Source organism: Eutrigla gurnardus (assembly GCF_963514095.1).
Source record: "Eutrigla gurnardus genome assembly, chromosome: 20".
In the NCBI taxonomy this organism is placed as follows: Eukaryota; Metazoa; Chordata; class Actinopteri; order Perciformes; family Triglidae; genus Eutrigla; species Eutrigla gurnardus.
In genome coordinates this window covers 10,702,569-10,716,767 of record NC_139931.1, presented here as the reverse complement: position 1 = coordinate 10,716,767, position 14,199 = coordinate 10,702,569, and the positions used below count along the sequence as shown (strand labels likewise).

The 14,199-nt window shown below is 41.8% G+C and overlaps 2 protein-coding genes across 2 annotated transcripts; one reads left to right on the top strand and one right to left on the bottom strand.

The window, feature by feature from the left end:
• Positions 1 to 2,252: 2,252 nt before the first annotated feature.
• Positions 2,253 to 6,410, bottom strand: dnajb1a (DnaJ heat shock protein family (Hsp40) member B1a). The gene is made up of 3 exons (XM_084037652.1): positions 5,829 to 6,410; positions 4,564 to 5,138; positions 2,253 to 4,425 (listed from the first exon to the last, which is right to left on the bottom strand). The coding sequence occupies exons 1-3, from the start codon at positions 6,037 to 6,039 to the stop codon at positions 4,195 to 4,197; spliced, it is 1,017 nt and encodes a 338-aa protein (XP_083893778.1). The 5' UTR covers positions 6,040 to 6,410; the 3' UTR covers positions 2,253 to 4,194.
• Positions 6,411 to 8,083: 1,673 nt separating this feature from the next.
• On the top strand, positions 8,084 to 14,111 carry tecra (trans-2,3-enoyl-CoA reductase a). The gene is made up of 11 exons (XM_084036698.1): positions 8,084 to 8,983; positions 9,724 to 9,775; positions 9,884 to 9,928; positions 10,059 to 10,162; positions 11,369 to 11,484; positions 11,710 to 11,815; positions 11,936 to 12,008; positions 12,097 to 12,140; positions 12,249 to 12,306; positions 12,398 to 12,486; positions 12,993 to 14,111. The coding sequence occupies exons 1-11, from the start codon at positions 8,816 to 8,818 to the stop codon at positions 13,164 to 13,166; spliced, it is 1,029 nt and encodes a 342-aa protein (XP_083892824.1). The 5' UTR covers positions 8,084 to 8,815; the 3' UTR covers positions 13,167 to 14,111.
• Positions 14,112 to 14,199: the final 88 nt, after the last annotated feature.

Here is a 14,199-nt window from a genome sequence, read left to right as displayed (position 1 = left end):
GACACCTTCAGGGTCCCTCGTAAACCCCCGTTCCCTAGTGCAGCGACTGTACTGGAGTGGTATGCGACTTGTCAAACAACTCTGACCTGAAATCGAGTCTTCTGTTGGATGCTGTGCCATTTCAGATTTGATATGCTTTTCGTACTTCAGCAGGTAAGTGAAGATGGGGTAAATATGAGCCATGGGCGTGCTGTTTTCGGGAATTTTTTTTATTTTTAGATGTGTGTGTGTGTGTGTGTGTGTGTGTGTGTGTGTGTGTGTGTGTGTGTGTGTGTGTGTGTGTGTGTGTGTGTGTCTGTGTGTGGAGAGGTGTTTAGTTAGCTCAGTTGTTGTGATAAATGTAACGTACTTTTTATCAGAGGGATGAATGTATCATCTTGATTAGCGCGTGATATATGTTTTCCACGTGAGCGCTAATAGGGGTGAGTCTACACTCCCCTCTGGTGGTCGCGATGTAGAACTACACCAATGACGACCGTAAACGTATTTTGATGGTTTTTACCGCACATTTTTATTATTTTTTTCTTCTTTGTTATGAGTAAAAAAAGATTATAACATTACTGTACATTCACCTTTAGATTAACCTTTAATCTCGCAGACTGGGCTTGCATTGTAAAGCTTATACTGTAAACTATGGATAGTTGATTGCAAAGTGTCCTTGAAAGCTACTTTCTTAATCAAAGAGCAATTTGAAATGTGTAACCTTTGTAACCTGAGTTGGTTATAATCTAAGACACAGAGGAGCTAATAATGCAGTAGTAATGCAAAGATCATTTCTATAACCTCTTCATAAATTGATATATTTTAGGTCTAGTTTCCAAATAAAAACAAGGATATTAGTCTTACCAAACATATTATTGGAAACAATTACCTATCACGTAAATGCCCCATCACGAAACAGTGATTATTCTGTTACAATAAATTAATGTTACACAAAGACACATAATGTTACCATTGCAGACCATTTCACAGTTGAAATCATTTCATTTCACATTTCCTAGACGTGTGTTTGTATCTACATAGACCATGCCATCTGCTTTTATTTAGTCTTTTCTTCTTATCAGCAAACCCCACACATGGGTGTAACCAACAGCCAATAAGCAGGGCGTGTCTCATTCCCAGGTCGAACACGGCCTCGGCCTACCGAGGCTCGTAGACCTGCATACACAGTTCTACAAAAGTGTATTATTGTTGTATGATTTTTAACTTTTTTACTATTTTAACTGCCCTTTGTCGCCATTGCCTTAGTCACAGACTTGTAGATATACTGTATAGCACCCAAGGATTCTGGCAACGTTGTATTCAAACCAAATGAGATCTTCTCTGTGCTGACGCTCTGAGGTTAGATATTTTTCTTATTGCAAGGGGAGTTGTGACGACCACACCGGACTGAACTCTCACTTCCCGTTTCATTTTGTTTTTCTGCTCACCCTGTTCATGGACTCCAGCTTCACTTCCTCTCATTGTTCAGTTCCCCCCCCACTGCATTCACCACACCTGCACCTCATCATCAATCAGTCATCCAGTATGTATACACCTGCTCACACCTCACCTCCCTGCCAGATTGTCTCAGTACGTCACATCCAGCTTTCCAGCATTCTTTCCTCTCTGTAACCTTCCCGTATAGATCTCTGCCTGCATTAAAACTGAGGTTGTTGATTTGAACTTGGACTTCTGCCTCATTCCAGTGTGTGAGCCTCTGTTCTTGGTCATCACATGTATTATGTTTAATGTTGTGGAATATTGAAGCATAACTTGTTTTAACTTGTAACAACCAAAAACCGATATGTTGAATTAAGTTTAACCACAAGGTGGCACTGTTGTTTTTAAATTATTATATATTTTTTTAGTTTTGATGTGAACTTCTTTCGACATTCTATACTTTGACTTTTTTCATGACTTATTACGTTCTTTTTCACATTCTATATATAATGCCTTTTTTTGGGACCCACGATGATATGATCCATGACGGTCACAAAAAAGTCAAAATATAGTATGTCCAAAAAAAATCATGAAAAAGTCGTAGTACGTCAAAAAAAAAAGTGATTCTGGATCTACAGAGTACAGCTGTAATTAGCCGCTTCATATTTTAGACTATAACAAAACCGCAGCGCAGGCTTTTAGAATTAAGTGTTCAGTAATTTGTGTATTTAAGCCAGCATGTATATCACCCGTATGAAATAGACCATGAAACCACAGTTGAATTACAAATCATCTATGAGATCTCACTTAAGAAACAACACACACCATAATTGATTAGATATTTGCCAGTCTGTTTAATGTGGAAATGCAAACCATCACAGCATAGGAAGGATCTATTAAAAATGTCCATTAATATTTCGTAAAAGCTTTGCTGTTAAAAATCAAAATATCTTGAATCCCAACCTGAGGCATTTCAAAACATAAACAAAACGTGAAACAAGATTTCAGACCTTTTCCCCTTCAAAAGGAGAAGTGCTTGCAATAAAATTAAGCAAAAAAAGTTGCACTTTAAAGAGATTACACATCTCTACATTTCATGTTAAACCACATGTTAGAAACTTAGAACTCCAGCAGGAGCAATCAACGCCAAAAACACTTAAACTATAAAAAAAACAACTTATTTACCAACTTGCATATCACTAGAGTCAAAAGGTGCACAGTGGTGAATATGTTTTAGGATAAATGAACTGTGAAACTACATATTTCCAGACGCTGTACACCTCGGAGTGAATGCTGTCAGGTAAGAGCTAGAAGACAAAAACAATCAAACAAAAATATATTCTGTAAGCCTTTAAATTGGGGGTTTAGACCTATTTTTAAACCTCAGTCTGTGCAATATTTAGTCGGGATGAGACGGATGCCATGTTGGGTAAAAAAGAAACAAACTCACTGGCTTTAAGCAGTCAAAAACACAAGAGTAATAAGGAACTGAAATATCTCACACCGTACATTAAGCACCATGGAAGGGTACGAATGCAGCACATAGCTTTTGGTAGTTTGTCAGTCTCACATGATACACACAGTCTCTCAACATACTTCTGGACACATGAACATATTATAATCACACTGGGACAATTATTTGGCACAAAACGTCTTCCCACAGATATTTCACATACATAACAAGCTGTGTTCTCCCGGATGAACAAGGTATCGTTTGTAAAAGTAAACATTTTGCAAGGTGCGCCATCTTTAACACCAGGGATACACCAATCAGATCTAAACTCAGAAACCTGACAACAGAAAGTACACATCAGTGCTCTATTTCATAAATTTAAAGGTAAAATAATATGTCTCCTCCTATGTATAATGGGTCGCATAATTATTTTTTAGGCTTGGGCATGTTTTAAATATATTCTTTCGGTCAGTTTATAACATTGTGGCCTAAAACCAAGCAGCCTGCTGTGACTATGAGTGAAAACACTGAATTGACAAAGAAAGTATATTTAACGTAACATATGGCTGATACTGACCAGCCTTAGAGTCTGAGTTAATGCCGATACCAAGGATCAGCTCTAATGTTTTCACTTCTCAGGATCAACAGTCTATGTAAGCCTAAAGGCAATCAAGAATCATGTCTTGTTGAGCAATGTAGTTAAAACTCTCCAACCTGAGGTATTGTTAATTAGCTGGCTGCGCGCTCTCTTAAAGCACTCCCAAAAACTGTGAAAGCAAATCCTCAGTTACTATATTACATTTTTCAGTTAACTTGAAAAAGAAATCCTTTTTCTTTCTTGCAGCCAAACCATAATCTATCACATGACACCTTTATATTTATTACTATCTATATACACACTATAAAAATTCCTCTTTTTTACTTTTCCTCCATAAATCTGACATTGAAGCAGGCTGTTGCTTAACACTGTAACTCAGTTCCCAAGTCTTAAGACACTCATCAAACTAACTCGATACTTGGTGAGAAAATGGATTTGGTGTTCAGACGGTAAAATTAAACTCGGCTTCAACCAAATCTGCCCTGAGCCTCAATTGTCCAGGTTTAAATGCACAGAAACACAGCTGGCATCTGTGTTGCTGGAAATGTTAAAAAGGTGCAGCGTGTAGGATTTGGTGGCATCCAGCAGTGAGGTTGTATATTGCAACCAACTGAAACCCCAATAGCCCTATTATATTTCATTTCTGCCAATAGATGCCCCTCAATGCTACACGCTGCATCTTTACCATGCTGGATTTACGAGGAAAACAAATAATTTCAAGTCATGGTGGAAGGATCTGCTTGAGTGCATCTCGAGTGTTTTGGCCCAGTCTTTCAGGAAATTTCACTGTGAAGTCCAGGATCATGTCGCCCCTCTTCTCGGGGTACTTGGATAGAGGGAGCCCTTCTCCAGCAATTCGCTTTTTCATCCCGGGTTTGACAACGTCTCTGGAGGTCACAGTGATGGTTCGGCCATCTAGTGTCGGGGCATTGACTGTGCATCCACACAACGCCTGGGAAGAGAGCGAGAGAGAGAAAATAGATGATCATCAACATCTTTAGTCAAAATATTATTGGAACAAGCTATATTTTGTGTGTGTATCAAAAGAAAAATGTCATATTGATATTTACTAACACCAGTGTTCACTTACTTCTTTGAGTGATATTTTTGCAGGGTAGATTATATCTGAACCTTCTCTTCTGAACACTGGGTGGGGTTTATCTTTAACTACAAACACCACGTCTGCAGGAATGTTGCTGGGAGTTTCATCTCCCTCCTTTGGAAAGGTGATCTTCGTCCCCTCCTTCCAGCCGCGCTTGATGTCGACTGTCAAAATCTTGTCTTCGTTGTGCATGGTGCGGCCGTCCGGGTTCAGTCTCTTGCGGGAAATCTTCATTTTTTTGGTGCAGCCCGAGAAGACCTCCTCCAGGCTCACCTTCAGCTCATGCATCACGGGCGGGTCCTTCTTCTTCTCGTGCGCCCTGTGAGGGCCTCCTGGGTGGGACTTAAAGGACCTGTGAAACCCACCCATTCGCCCCATGCCAAATGGTGCAAAGGGATCATTGATGTCCATGTCATCCTCCCCGTTTTGTGTGAATAAATGATCAAATGGGCTGCGACCACCAAAGAACTCCGCAAACATCGCATGTGGGTCTCCATGGAAGGTGTAGTTGTAGCTTTGACCACTGTGTCCTCCACCTCCTCCACCAGTCGAACCCTTTAATCCTGCAGCAAACATCAGGGCAAGGAAATAGGTCAGCTTTTAGGCAACAAGAAATTGCAAGTTAGCAGTGTGTTTGAGAAGTTATTTAACAAATTAATAACCAAATTAAGGGATTTATGGCAATTACTTAATTAATTAACTGAAATTATGAGCAGATAGTGTACAATTCAGTTTTTGGATGTATTTTTTTTAATTAAAATTTCAGCCATATTAACAGCCCAGAGAATAACGTCATTATTTTTAACAATGCACTTTACAAGAATGTTTTTCTTGTGTATGAAATGTGCCACAAATTTATTTTTTTGCGCAAACCTGCATTGGACAATGACAAAAACAAGTCCTGTCTTGGTCAGTGTTTTTCTCTGGCCCTGCTCATAAGAACGTAGACAGTAACACTGCAGCCCAAAGGCACAAATAAATGCACTTTTGAGATGGTTAAACCAGAATTATCGCCCCAGCACAGACGGACAGGAACTCGTTATTTCCAGTAGGTTCTCCGGCTATTGTAACGGTACACACAGAAAGATGCCAGAAACAGCAATGACTGATTTAGGAGGATGCATCAATGCATCAACTAACAGAAATTGCAAATGCGCAGTTGGCTGAAGATTGTAACAAAAAAAAGTTGTATTGAAAAGTAACGTTAGTAACAGTAACATGTGAGATGTGTTGAGGAGTTCAGTTCACGTTACCTTCTTCACCGAAGCGATCATAAATGTCCTTTTTCTTGGCATCGCTGAGCACATCGTAGGCTTCAGCGATCTCCTTAAATTTATCTTCGGCTCCGGGAGACTTGTTTTTGTCGGGATGAAAGCGCAGGGCCTGTTTCCTGTACGCCTTTTTTACCTCCTCTTCGGAGGCACCTTTGGCTATCCCCAGCACTTTGTAGTAATCTTTACCCATGTCAATGTCCGGTTACTTCTTCTTTTACTTCATGAACACATTGTCAGCCGAGACGTTTTCAGTTTCTGGTCAGTGTCAACAACACACCTAGCATGTCCGGCGTGCGGGCAAGGTTGACGGGTTCCGCCGCAGCTGTCACTACTGCGGATAATAGCTGGACGGCTAACTGTCAAGGTTAGCTCACTTGTCACGGTCCGTGGACAACTTCCAACTCTTCGCCGAGACGAGGGAAGAAAGCGTCACTCAACTTAAACCGCACAACGTAGAGCAACGCGCTCATACTGGGCTGTCCGTGTGTTTCCGCTGAGCTGAAAACCGTGCGAAGAAACTTCTGGAAGGAGCTGCTGCTGCTGCTGTGTCATCACTACCGAGACGAGAGGATTCACTGCCAACGACTTCCGGTTTCGCTTAAAGCGCCGCAATGTAGTACTGGTGCTTCGATTTGTCTTTAATTTAAAGAGCCTGAAACTAATACACTTAGCATGAGCTCCTCGGGGGAAAAGCTCTTGTTTGAATTGCTATAATAAATTAATTAAATTTTGCATCAGTCATCTGCCCTTTGCTGTCAGGCTCCACTTTCTTTCTAACCTACTTTCCAAGACTTCCGTTTCCGTCCGGCCAATGTTGTATACGCTTGGCAATCCGCGATGCCAGGCTCGAGAGGTGACGTATGCGACTGGCATGTTTCACAAGTAGCTAGTTTACGAGCTAATTTTAAACTAATTACAATTCGAATAATCGTCAGTCGTCTCTTCTGAATCCAAAGTCCCATTGCCTACAGATTATACATTATTGCAGAATATTTTCATAGAGATTCCTTGTCACATTGCAGTTTCAGATAATTAATATTAATTATAATATATTATTAGCAATTAAGATGGCCAACAGTAATTACAATTAGCTGTAACTTTACCAATTACATTAACGTGATTTATACAATAGTGCATTGTTAATTATAATCCAGTAATGTAATATGCCTTCAAAACTGGCCTTAATGCATAATAATTCAAATACTTTTGTACTTTTACTTACTTAAGTAGCCTTAAGAGTTTGAATGCAGGACTTTTACTTTACAGAGTTTATTTACGCTATGGTATTACTCGTACAAATTCCTTGTAACTGCAGTTAAGTGGTTTGGTATTGTAGGGTTGCACAGAATTGCTCTGAGACCTCAGGTGGCTAAATTAACCGTTAATGGGTGTTTTGTTTTGTGGAAGGAACTACCCATCGTTGCTCGCTGGTTGTACTTGTTGGATAGTACTCGTAGCGCCCACTAGAGGGGGCAAGTTGAAATAATTTCTGTCCACACTGACACGTGTGGGGTCTGTAATGATTTATCCTGCCAGCTTCCTGACTGGAGGTGTACACGTGCTGCAGGGTGATCCAGTAGGCATCAAATGTCAATCTATTTTTTAAATCAGAACCACAGACTATAAAATCATCATTCAGTCAAATCAAAAGTTTCCTGACAAAAACAAAAGTTTTTTTGATTACATTGATCTCTTCCTCTAATGTCAAATCTTCAACTACATTGGGAAAGAGGTTGTAATTTTAAGGAATGTGCAAGTGACAATGTATCTGCTAGAGAGTAACGTTGACTGACATCTGAGGACAAGTGATCCCACGGAGTCCCATGTCACAGCATTCCTTTCACCTCAGAGCTTAGTGTTGCCACCTTACCAAAGAAGAAGGTCCAGTTCTGCATATATTTGAGGACATTTTTCCATAAACCGTTGGCATTCTGATCATCGGTGTAAAAAGGGATCAGGTTTAGCACCGGGATTTTCCCTGATACGGGACAATTTTGTAATGCAAACAGTGATTCCACTGCTTGCCGCTGGCTTGGACCGCTCCTGCTGGTTATAAATAGACCACAGAATATAGATATGCAGTTGGCTATGTGTGATGATCAGTTGACCCTGTGCGACGAAAGGCATCTTTGATCTTCCCCCAATCAGCATTTTCTTCGCCCTCCTCCCACCGCAGACCTTCTTGGAAGTATTTCAGAAACGATGCCGTTCATTCAGCACACAAACCTTGAACCGGACCGGCCCTGAAATAAACCTGTCTGTCTTTGTCATGGAGGTCGCACTGAGAAAAGAATAGGAGCCACACAGGTGGTCTGGGGGAGGGAGAAGTGTCGGCATGTGGAGGTCTTTCATCCCATGGATCAGGCTTTTAATGGGGGCTCGTCACTGTGTAACCAAGCGAGCAGACAGGAGATGTGTCTTATAGGTCTAATGAGAGCACATTGGCATCTGTCACAGGGTAGGGCCGTATGTGTCTGCCCAAGGTTACCAAGCTGGTGCAGAGCAAATCAGGCGACTTATATTTAGCCTTGCAAATGGCGCTCTATGGATTATGTCTTGGGGCTCTCCGGTTTCGTCTTCAGTGCGTTTTGTAGGGGGGTTGTGGATCATGAAGACGCAGCTATTCAGGTGAGGAGCAGGTTCACTTTACGTTCTTGGACCAGCTCTCCTTCAACTTCTTCTCACTTCCTTCCCTGCTAGTTTGCCTCCGGTCTCTCGCATACAGACACTTCATCTGGGGCTAGGGGGGGTGAGTGTTTATGGTCTCACATACTTCTTCTGGCGCTGGAGGGCTATTCAGAGAGTCCAAAAGGCACCAAAGAAATCTCGCTTGAGTTGGACTGACAGTTGCGTCGAGGGGCGAGCAGGGAGTTGCTTCCCCATAGCAGCAGAGGACACCCAAGTGGGATTGGACATACCAACCGATTATTTCCCCGGGCTACTGAGATTTGGGATAACGCGGTGTCATGGATGTACTCGCCTTGGAGGCAAAGGGTGCAAATGGGGCAGATGGCGAGAAGAAGTCTTCATCCAGGCCAAAACCCAAACCTCCCAAAAAGGCCAAAAGGATTGTTTACTTTGAGGTGGAGATCGTGGATTTAAAGACTAAAGAGAAACTGCTGCTGCTGGATAAGGTGAGCGTCCAGGATGACGGAGGGTTTGTGATTACACTCGCCTTTTAAATTGAGCATGATGATTTTAGAAGACTGATCATACCTGCTTTAACGGGTGCATGATGATCACAGATATTTATGTCCTACATACAAAAGGCATAAAGAGTGCCCAGGAACTTGCGTGCCGTAAATGGCGTGATCAATTACCACAGTTTATCACCTCGCAGTGCATTCCTTGCAAAGTTTCATGATTTAAACATCTCGTGTCCGTTCTAAAAGTAGCACAGGCAAGAGACTGTGATCCCGTCGCAGGGAAGTCAGGAGGAAAACGCGTTTGTCTTTGCTCAAGAACTCCGGGGTCATCTTTAATTTTACAGATAATCATCAACGTAGCAGTCGGCACGGTCAAGTGCAGACATTATCAGTGAGGTTTGGGCTGCAGTTAGGAGGTGAGAACTCCCTCTTCACCTGAGAGAGATTGTCGGTGCGTGGCTGCTCTGGGCCAACAGGCAGACGCACGATTAGCTGCAGTCGTGTCAGAAAAACACGAGGGATCACATTGCAGAAAACAGCAAAATGCAAGTGTGACAAATTCCAAAAGAAATAGAGACGTCTGCAATTAAGACAGTAAAACAGATACTTTCTGTATTGTTATTACTCCATGATTTAATTTGACTTGTAAATGTCAACATGGCGGTCTGCTCATTAATATTCCTAATAATAATACAATCTTACATTTATTTTTTACATCTTGATTGCAGGTGGAGCCGACTGCCACTGTTTTGGATATTAAAGCTTTGTTTCACCAATCATGTAAGTTCAAGAAAACAACATTTTAATGTTCTATTCATTAATGTATTCATTGTTAATAAACAATATCTTGAGCATGCCAAGAGTAAATTTCCTCTCTATTTTTGATAGATCCAAAGTGGTACCCAGCCAGACAATCCCTGCGTTTGGATCCAAGTGTGTCTGCTATTATTTATTTATTTTTTTACAATACACTCTGCATTTATCCAACTCTATAATATTGATTGATAGGTGTTGTGGTGAAGCTATGTGATGTTGCTCTTATCTCGGCTGTCATGTTTTTCAGAAGCCAAGTGTCTCAGGGATGAGGAAATTCTGCAGACACTTCCTGTGGGAACCACAGCCAGCTTCTACTTCAGTGACTTAGGACCCCAGCTCACATGGGGAACCGTGAGTCCACAAGGGCACGGACCCACGATATTTAGGATGTTTAATGCATGTGCATGTTGTACATAACTGTAAGCTATAAAAGCACCTTTCCCAGATTTGAGGGAGATAATTAAGTTCTGAATCTAAAAATCCTCCAGTTCCTGATTTAACAGATGCTCTCACATTCAAGATCTGATCTCTGAACAGTGACCACTGTAATGCATGTGGTCCTTTTTTAAGTCTAATCGTGTTTGGCTCCCGAATGCAAACATTTTTTTACAGCAGACTATCAGGGAAAGCAGCTTGCTTTGCATAATGATCTGCAAAGAATACTCAAATCACACTTAATAGGCTGAAATATGGAAACCCTGGTATGACCTTTTAATATTCTTAGTACTTTAAATATAAACAGACTCTTAATAACTCTTGAATATAAATATCAACCCACAGTGACAGTTAAAGGGGATTTGCCGTGGTTCGTTTTTCTCTCACCTCCTTCACCGCCTGTCCTCTGTCCTAGGACATATAATCTCACAGCCCCATTTCTCCCAAAGGTGTTTATCCCGTTGACCTCTCACTCACCTTTCACTGCGCCTCTTTAACCACCCTTGCCCACCCTGTCTCTTTTGTTTCCTGTCCCTACCAACCCTGACACCCCCCCTCCCTCCCCTTGCACACACTGCCAGGCTGATGCTACTGTGGGTGCAGGAGCATGAAGTGCCCCTGCAGAGATCACCAGCAGCTATTGGTCAGGCATGCTGACTGAGCCAGGGCTCTGCCGGAGGTGCTGATTCAGGGATCGATTTCACTGTTAGCTGTGCTGCTATGCTTGATCATATCATTTGTGTAAAGCTGGTATTACAAGCTGCCTTAGCGTATCGTTTCCTTCATGGCCACACAGGTGTTTGTAGAACTAGATGGACTGCCTTTTTTAAATTTTTATGATGGAAAAATATGATGAAGCCTGAGCCATACTGGTGTCGGATGCACGCTCTCCTTTTGGCAGTAATTAAGTGCAGATGTAGCAGGGAGAAAATATATTGAATTCCACTGGTTAGTGTATGTTATATGAAAGAAGTTGATCATGATGTTAATTGGAATGCTGTTCATGTATTCTTCCGTGACTTTTGTGTTTTGAAGTGAAGTTGCCTTTTTACATATTCTTTTGTTTTTCTGCATCTGGTTACAAAATGTAAAGCATTTCTGTCTTTTCTTTGCTCACTTGAGGTGTTCCTGACAGAGTGTCTTGGCCCACTGCTCATCTACTTAATGTTCTACTTCCACCTTCCCTTCATCTACTCTCCGAAATACGACTTCACCAGCAGCAAGCACTGGGTCGTACAGTGAGTGTCGGCTTTCTTACGTATTTTCGGGGGGGGATCTGTTGGGACTCTGCTGCGCCGTGTCACACAATCCCCAGGCGTTGCACAGATGCCCCTTCGACATGACAAACACTAGTGAAGCATATGCAGCTATGGTGACACCGAGCCGGGGCCAAATGTAATGGACTGTAGCGAGGCAGTGTATTAATCACAGCTAAATATGTAAGCGCGTGTCTCCCGTTGCAGCTTGGCCTGCATGTGTCACTCCTTCCACTACATCAAGAGGATCCTGGAGACGCTGTTTGTCCATCGTATCTCCCATGGTACCATGCCTCTCAGAAACATATTTAAGGCGAGTGTTTCTGCGTGATTTTGACCTTCCAGTGATATATATTATTATTTTGTGCTGTGTTCTTATCTAATCTTATTGTCTTGACAGTATGACTTATTATAGTCTCTCCCTCTATTCCAGAACTGTGGCTATTACTGGTGCACTGCAGCTTGGATGGCGTACTACATTAACCATCCTCTCTATACCACACCCTGTAAGTGCAGGCCACCGCCGTTCTCACGTTAACTCGTCAGTCAAAGTTGACTTCCATCTAAATCCATTTCTCTCTGACACCTGGACAGATTATGGGCAGCAGCAGGTGAACACAGGACTGTACATTTTCTTGGTAAGTTTTGTATATTTGTGGCTCAGGGAAGGACTCTTCCAGGCATTCAAAAGAACAATCTATCATTCTGTAGTTGATAATCCTTGGGTTTTTTCTTCATCCCTACAGTTCTGTCAAATTGGGAATTTTTCCATCCATGTTGCTCTTCGTAACCTCAAACCACCAGGTGAGTATTTTCTAACAAGTCATACAGTGTTAGCCTTCTAACAGTAAGGGGGGAATACAAGGATGTGTTTGTTTTTAACCCATCACCTCAGGTTCAAAAGTAAAGAAGATTCCTTACCCGACGAAAAATCCGTTCACATGGATGTTTTGGCTGGTCTCTTGTCCGAACTACACATATGAGGTAAGCATGGAAAGTCCTCTCTTACTGGAGTTGGGAAAAGAAATGCTGCCGGAAAATACAAGAAGGAAATGTTTCTCTAACAGCCGATAATACTGGGAGATATCCACTTAATTTCTCTAACTCAGACTACTGAAGTCTCACAATAGCTCAAAAATAATTGTTTACAAGCCAGTATGAATGAATGAGAGGAATGATTATCCTTAAATGTTAAATTATGATGATTTTTGTCAATTTTCTGTAAGAATATTACTAAACGGTCATTTTTTTGGTTATAGCTGTGTTTTGCCACAAGTAACATACCGGTATTACAGCATTGAAATACTGGAGGCCACAGTTGAGTGCATGTCTGTGCAACCCAGTAACAATAGTATAATGTGCTTGTATTTCTTCCTTGCAACATAACATGCACTATTACCGCCATCTACTGGTCAGGTGCTACACATGTATCATTCATCTCAATGCACCGTGTGTTCATCTCTGTACCTGTGGAAACTCCTCGCTCACAGGTGGGCTCCTGGATCGGCTTCACGGTGATGACCCAGTGCGTGCCGGTGGCTTTCTTCACTATCGTGGCCTTCATCCAAATGACCGTGTGGGCCAAAGGCAAACACTGCAGCTACTTAAAGGAGTTCAGAGATTATCCAACCCTGCGCTCCTCCATCCTCCCGTTCATCCTGTAGAGCCTGGCAGAGAAAACAATGTTTGCTGCCCCCAAAAACCACCACCCTCACTGATCGGTGCTGTTTTTTTTTTAAAGGGCCTCCCTTTATGGATTTCGGTCACATGAACTCCATGTAACGTTTTGTTACATGTCACGGAGTGTTGGACTGGTGAAAGCAGGACTGTTAAAGGCGAAGGAAGCGATCACAGTAAAATGCAGCAAAGTCTTAATTTAATGTGTGTATGTGATCTTGACGAGCTAGAGGACTTACTTCGGTGAGTTGTGTTTGATTGAGAGTGCTGTTTTGTTTTTTAAAAATTATTTTTGTAGCTTTTGGCAGTTTAGTGTCCCACAGATCTGGGCAACCAGGAGGCTAATCTGCATTGTCAAACTAGTGTGCAGCCTGGAGCTGGCAACGTCGCGGCCTCATGCAGTGTTCGACCGATCCGAGTGACCTTTACACTACAGCGGTGCTCCTGCTCTCTGGTTTAGAAGTTGTATGTCGATTCCCACCACCGGGTGAGGAAAAATCTTTTCTTTTTGTCTGTACATGGATCAAAAGTGTATTTCTGCTATAGAGGGGAGTGAAAACACTGTTGAGAGCATAAACACGCACATGTCCTACAAAAATATACCTCTTACTAACACAAGATGAATATCGTGTAACAACAACAACAACAAAAAGTGTTCAGTCATTAAACCGTCATCGTAGCATTTTCAGCATTGTGCTCACCTTTTATTGAATTTTTGCGCCAATTTGAGTTGTGCAGAAGCAGACAGACTGCGTCTGATGGTGCTTTTCAGGATTGGATTGGAACAACACATCCAACGTAGTTTAATTCTTGGCTGTTCCATTTTCCCTGAATGTGCATTTTACAGAACGCTGCATCGACTGAACTTTTAAATTAAATGAAGATTTCTTTTTTTGGGAGAAGAGCATTCAATGTCAAGCTGGACTTTTAATCTGAAGTGGACATTTTTTTTACAGTATTGGATTGAGACTGACCCTCCCACCCTCTCAAGGCAACTTTGACCCACTGAAACAATTATAT

What these genes read in the sequence shown, in the direction of transcription:
- dnajb1a (XM_084037652.1), bottom strand. Translation starts at nt 6,039, where the DNA reads ATGGGTAAAGATTACTACAAAGTGCTGGGGATAGCCAAAGGTGCCTCC. An exon ending in TGATCGCTTCGGTGAAGAAG is followed by an intron (nt 5,139 to 5,828) that starts GTAACGTGAACT and finishes TGTTTGCTGCAG; the next exon opens with GATTAAAGGGTTCGACTGGT. An exon ending in CAAAAATATCACTCAAAGAA is followed by an intron (nt 4,426 to 4,563) that starts GTAAGTGAACAC and finishes CTCTCTTCCCAG; the next exon opens with GCGTTGTGTGGATGCACAGT.
- tecra (XM_084036698.1), top strand. Translation starts at nt 8,816, where the DNA reads ATGGATGTACTCGCCTTGGAGGCAAAGGGTGCAAATGGGGCAGATGGC. An exon ending in AACTGCTGCTGCTGGATAAG is followed by an intron (nt 8,984 to 9,723) that starts GTGAGCGTCCAG and finishes TCTTGATTGCAG; the next exon opens with GTGGAGCCGACTGCCACTGT. An exon ending in CAGGACTGTACATTTTCTTG is followed by an intron (nt 12,141 to 12,248) that starts GTAAGTTTTGTA and finishes TCATCCCTACAG; the next exon opens with TTCTGTCAAATTGGGAATTT.